The sequence below is a fragment of the Nelumbo lutea genome, chromosome 6, assembly GCF_056320005.1.
Source record: "Nelumbo lutea isolate HS-2025 chromosome 6, American lotus-T2T, whole genome shotgun sequence".
NCBI classification, from domain to species: Eukaryota; Viridiplantae; Streptophyta; class Magnoliopsida; order Proteales; family Nelumbonaceae; genus Nelumbo; species Nelumbo lutea.
In genome coordinates this window covers 30,686,681-30,692,245 of record NC_142689.1, presented here as the reverse complement: position 1 = coordinate 30,692,245, position 5,565 = coordinate 30,686,681, and the positions used below count along the sequence as shown (strand labels likewise).

Below are 5,565 nucleotides of genomic sequence, written 5' to 3'. Positions count from 1 at the left end.
CCATCCCATTTGCCCCTGGCTTTTCTTATTATCACATACAGCTCCACCCTCTGATCCCAGATTCATCGAATCTTTCTATGTACTTCGTTGCATCTTGCATCTTCCCCATTTTCTCCTTCCTCGGTTACATAAATCTAGAAACTCCAGATATCATCGTCAGGATCTTGTATTGCCTTTGATGATCAACGGCTCTTTTGCAATGCTGCTGGTTGACTCTATCTCAATTGTCTACAACACCCTCAAAATCTAACGGTTCAACATCGCCTGATCTCTTCGTTAGGTCAATTGTCTTTCTCGGTTCTTTGACCATATCCATGATCTTGTTAATATACGTGGTTTCCTTTTTCTTTTCTCCGCTGGTCTCCAACTCCGAATATGAAGGTGCTCTTAATTGCCACGTGGGAGGTTCCGGATCACCGCTCCATAGTCTGTAGTCTGTACACAGGGAAAACCCTATTACCAATAAGGACAAAGGAGTAATACAAGAATAAGCTGAGGGTACAAGTGTCAAAAAGGAAACAAGAGTGCAAAGACGTATAAGAGTAGAGCGAACTCCCGCTTTAAATATATAGTGTGTATACCTACGCAGCAATATACAGTGCTTCTTTCTTTCTCGCGTTCGCTCCCTCACACGCAGCGCTTCTCCTAGAGCTTTCTCTCCCATTCTCCGCTTCGTTCGTCGTCACTCTGTAAGCTTTTCACAATTAGGGTTTTTTCCTTGTTTGTTGGAGCTCGCAGACGATCGGAGAGGGAGATATCTCTCTCGATCGACCTCAAGTAACCCTAGCAATCCATGGTGTTTCAGGCATTGTCGGAAGCCGAGACATCTCAGAGAAAATCCATGGCCACTGCGCCCGTCAAATCGCAGCCTCTTCACAATTTCTCCCTTTCGTTCTTAAAGTGGGGGAAGAACCAGGTTAACAATCACCGCTGCCGGAAACCAGCCGATACCACCCGAGAATCCCCGCCGCACGATCACCGTTCCTCGGCTTCCGAGTCCGAACCCGACGGTGCCTCCCTCTGCAAGAAGGATTGTGATTCGGAGGCTCGGAAGTTACCGATCGGATCTCGAAGTGTTAAGAATCGTTTCTCGTTCGCCTCCTGTTCCACTACTCCGTCGATGGAGAAGTCGCCGAAGAGCCCCACCGCATCGGAAACTGAAGCTGCCGGAACTGAAGACGGTAGGAGTAAACTCTTAATTCGTCTTCGACCTGGAGGAAAGGAAGAATCCGCGTCGAAGAACAAAACTGACGTTGCTGCTGATGAAGAAGGAAAAGAAGTAGAGGAACCGGTTTCGAAGCCGTGGAATCTGAGACCGAGAAGAGCTATTTTCAAGGCTCCGAATGAGATCGGTGGTGTTTCGAAGAATGGAGAATTGCAGGAGAATGTCTTTGCATCACACCCAGAGAACCTTCCGAAGTCTCTTCGGTTGAGAGGTTTTGCTGAAGCACAACATGTAGAGAAGAAGGAGAAACAGAAGTTCTCGATCTCGCTTTCCCGTGAGGAGATTGAAGAGGATATCTTTGTGATGACCGGGTCAAAACCAGCTCGGAGGCCGAAAAAGAGAGCGAAGAATATACAGAAACAGCTGGATGTAAGAAATTTGTCTTCCTATTGCCCCTCTATTTATCAACCTTTTTTTTTCTTTTAAGTCGACGATGTTCTAGACTTCTAGTTGCTTTGGATTCTATTTTGTTCCTATTTTTTGCTTCCTAACCGGAATCTATGATTTTCTCACAGAATGTTTTCCCTGGTTTGTGGTTGGCTGGGATTACTCCCGATTCATACAAAGTTCCTGATGTTCCTACAAAGGTTTGATTCTATTTCTACCTCCTCTTTTATCCTCTAATTATCTTGGATTTTTTTTCGTCTGATGGTTGTTTGATCCGAATAATGAAGCTCCTGGTTATGCTTCTTGCAGAGGTAGAGGCCATAACTGTGTGTTTGATTATTGGAAGATTCTGGAGTTTGGAGGCTGACTGCTGCTACATTGAGACCTCAATTGGAGGTACAATACCGTAAATCTGTAAAGAGGAAAGGAAACCAATAATATCTAATTATTGAGCTTTTAATTAGTTTGTAATGCAGCATTTGTGATGCATGGCCGGAGGGTTTTAGCTGTTTTCCTTGTTGTAAGTAGTTTCAGATGTAAATATGAAGGAACAGATGGATGAATTGAGTGAATCTTGTTCTTTTTTTATTTCACCACGGAGAGTTGTTTTTCTTCTTCGTGAGTCCTGCTTTGGTTAGGAGGTTTTATGATTTATTGATTAATTATAATTTTCCGCAGGCATCCCTCTTTCTAATTAGGAAGTATTGTGATTTATTGATTAATTATAATTTTTCGCAGGCATCCCTATTTTGTTGGGGCCAGAATAGCAAGAGTATAATTAGATTGCAGACCCAACACTAATTCGATATATATTACAGGATCAACATCTTGTTTCCTTATTCTGCAAGAATTCTTGCATCAAGTTCAGCTTCATGAGCTTCGAGAGGAACAGCTGATGAGGTCTAAAGTTTATGTTGGCACTGTCTTTTTTTTCCTTTTCTGCATCCAATGATTACCTTGATGATTGACTTACTATTTCAGTTGTGAGATTTTAGTAGTTGAAAGATTTTACTCAGCCTTCTTTAATTCTTTCAGAGAGCTCTCAGTTTCAGCTATCATAACTTGCAACTCTTTCTTAATTGTAATTTCCTACCTTACTGTGTTGGGATCTTTTAACTCATGCAGGCTCTACACCGAGTTTTGCATTCATTTAACATCTCTTCCAAGGTAGGTAATTAGGTTTGCAACAAGGCTGTGTCTGGTTTGAAGGAAAAAGTAGGGAAAGGTAGGGAAACCTTTACAAAACTTGTATAGGTTCCCTACCTTTCCCTACTTTTTCCCAATGTTCTAAATATCGATACAGGCCGATATGCCGGTCCAGTTACCCTCTGAACCATGGCCTGACCCGATACACCCCCTGTAGGGGCGTATCGGGAAGGCCCTGATATGATACGTATCGGCCGATACGAGCTGATGCATAACGATATTTTGAACCTTGCTTTTTCCCTCGAACCAAACATAGCCTAAGAGTACTATGCAAAAATGCTCTTCTACCCCTTTTACATTAGCCAGGGAGTATGGCCACAAGCTAGTGTGTCCTACTAAATGATTGGATCCTTGTGTATGCTTGACCTGGGTACAACCAACTATACAAGTAAAATTAACCAGTTTGTATTTTCTGTTCTGATTTTCCCCATTTGTGCATAGAAACTAAACCTGAGCTTGTTGATTTTATGTAGAGCTTGTTAATGTCTTTGAAGTATATTGCCCTCCCAAAATGAGATGTCTCAATTTTGTTTCACTGGATTTTCATCATTATTAGATGATAAAGAAGCCATTCTGTGGGGGTGTAGGTTTATCAAGCCTCTCATTGACCTTTGTTACCATCTATTTGAGCTAATGTTTGAGTAGTCCTATTTGCTTCACTAGCGCAAACAGAACTTTTATTTTTCTCATTTGCATTATCACTAGACCATTATTAGATTCGTCACCTTCATTATCAAGGAGCAGTAGTAGCAGATACTGAATCATGAAAGGGCTTCAATAACTTTTCTCACTTATGTAGATCAACTCACGAAATCATTTACTGTGGATTTCTGATACAAAAGAGAAACCCAGTTATACTTCTCAATAGAATCCTCATTCTCCAAAATAGTCCCATATTTCATAAAACATGGATCAGGCTTTACAGTACTACTTTTTGAAAAGATATATTATTGTCAGTGCCATGAATCCTGGTAATAGACACAGCCTTAAGCTACCTCTATATAGCAGTGGAATCCATACATGTTGAATCATTGCTTTTTATCCTGATTTTCTCCTTGATGTCAACATGTCAAGCACCCTAGGGAACATTTATTTACTCCTTTTTCTCGTTGAAGGAATATCAAATACTGAGCTTGTAGCTTGTCCTATTACTTATATATTTCTAATGCATGCATCAGTGATGTGCACCATATTATGGGAACTTATTTTGCTGTGGTACATGCTCTGGAAATTGTTACTATGCATAGGGCTACATCTATGATAAACAAATATGTGACGGGATAACCAATCCTAGACTAACCTAGCACTGCCATTAGCAGTTCGAGGTTCCTAATATGTTCTAGCGCTAATAAAATTGAATGCAAGTAATATAGCTGAGTAAATCTTGACCTAAAATCTGGAACATTTGTTACGTGTTCAAAAAGTTGAGGGCGGGGGGGGGGGGGGGGTAGAGAGAATATTTCAAATCTTTCTTTGTTATGTATCTCTCATCTCTCTATTATATATATCTGGAAAATTAGATGAGTCTTATCTTAAGTTGGCGTGACCTATCGAACTCAACCAAGTTTTGATTTGATTGATCGGTATTCACCTCGCAGAATTGTTTTCGGTTCTCGAATCTTGATATGTACTTTTCCAGGTCCACTAATGGTAATTAACTTAGAAGCCATCAATCTGACTGGAATTCAAATCAGCCCCCACAAGACTGTCCCCCACACAACGTCCCACAGCACATCCCCGCCGTGTATTATCATCGGGACTGATTTGTGAGGGGCAGTCTTGTGGGGGACTGATTTGATCTCATCTGACTACACCTTGCTTGCTTGGACTTTGAAGGGGGTATCTCATCTGCCTTGGGTTCTCCTCCATCGTGCAGTATCCCCAAGATGCAGATTGTTGTTCTTGTGGGCTTCTGTCCTGTTAGGTAAGATCTGCTCCTCCTGTTACAGGCTACATTTAGAAAGCAAGAGACCCTGACTTCTCGGCACCGGACCCGTGATCTCGAAGGTAAAGAAGCATGCATATATATGCCGTTTGGGTTTATGCCAAGGTTTCCTACAAAGATCAATATGCCGTTTGGGTCATTGGCTACACTAGTGTCTGAAGTGCTGCAGTCTCTCGTCCATGTTATATACTTGATCAGATAAGTACTATCTATTTTACATTGTTTTTGAATCGTAATAATCTGGTGTATTTTCTCGTTTCTACTTGCTTTTTATTATTGTTCTATGAATGTAATTAAAGGAACGTCCAGTAAAGTTCATGTTTCAACTTTCACATTCAGTTTTAGACATGTAAGATATTCTCCCATGTTCGCCATGACACATGCATTACCAAAAATAAAAAGCCATGAGGATCCCATCACTTGAGACTTGGACTGCTTGCGCTGCGCTTAAAAGAAATCTCGCAAGCACCCCACATAAATTGAAGTCCATCAAACATTACAAGGTGCCAATCAGCTCTGGTTGGTAAGGTCTCCTGCTGGTCGTAGCAGAGACTTGGATTGAATCCCGCCTGTACCTGGGTTGGGGGGTTATGAGATGGGATGCACTTAACCCCTTTGTGTAGCCGTGCAAAAATCAAAAGATAAAAAAAAAGTCTATCAAGCCAAGGTTCAAAGTATTGATACGTAACAGTCCGTACAAAGTTTATATTAGGGTTTTGACCGGTTTATTGTTAGGGGTGGCAACGAGCTGAACTTTTTATGAGTTATTCGAATTTGGCTCGGTTTGGTTTCAATCGAGTTT

General features: G+C 41.3%; 1 protein-coding gene across 3 annotated transcripts; it reads left to right on the top strand.

Annotated features, from left to right (window-relative positions):
- Positions 1–562: 562 nt before the first annotated feature.
- Positions 563–5,105, top strand: LOC148848315 (uncharacterized). Of its 3 annotated transcripts, XR_016100189.1 has the most exons (5): positions 563–1,594; positions 1,741–1,812; positions 1,922–2,008; positions 2,431–2,512; positions 4,768–5,105. XR_016100189.1 is itself a non-coding variant. In XM_088948039.1 (3 exons), exons 1-3 carry the CDS (start codon positions 794–796, stop codon positions 1,925–1,927), a joined length of 879 nt encoding a protein of 292 aa, XP_088804165.1. In that variant the 5' UTR covers positions 563–793; the 3' UTR covers positions 1,928–2,293. The 3 variants fall into 3 exon arrangements, 1 of the variants encoding a protein (XP_088804165.1); XR_016100188.1 differs by lacking the exon at positions 4,768–5,105 and having other exon boundaries at positions 2,351–2,644; XM_088948039.1 differs by lacking the exons at positions 2,431–2,512; positions 4,768–5,105 and having other exon boundaries at positions 1,922–2,293.
- Positions 5,106–5,565: the final 460 nt, after the last annotated feature.

Excerpts from the sequence above, each read along its gene's own strand:
- LOC148848315 (XM_088948039.1), top strand. The coding sequence starts at position 794 with ATGGTGTTTCAGGCATTGTCGGAAGCCGAGACATCTCAGAGAAAATCC. Across the intron at positions 1,595-1,740 it reads ATATACAGAAACAGCTGGAT|AATGTTTTCCCTGGTTTGTG; the intron begins GTAAGAAATTTG and ends ATTTTCTCACAG.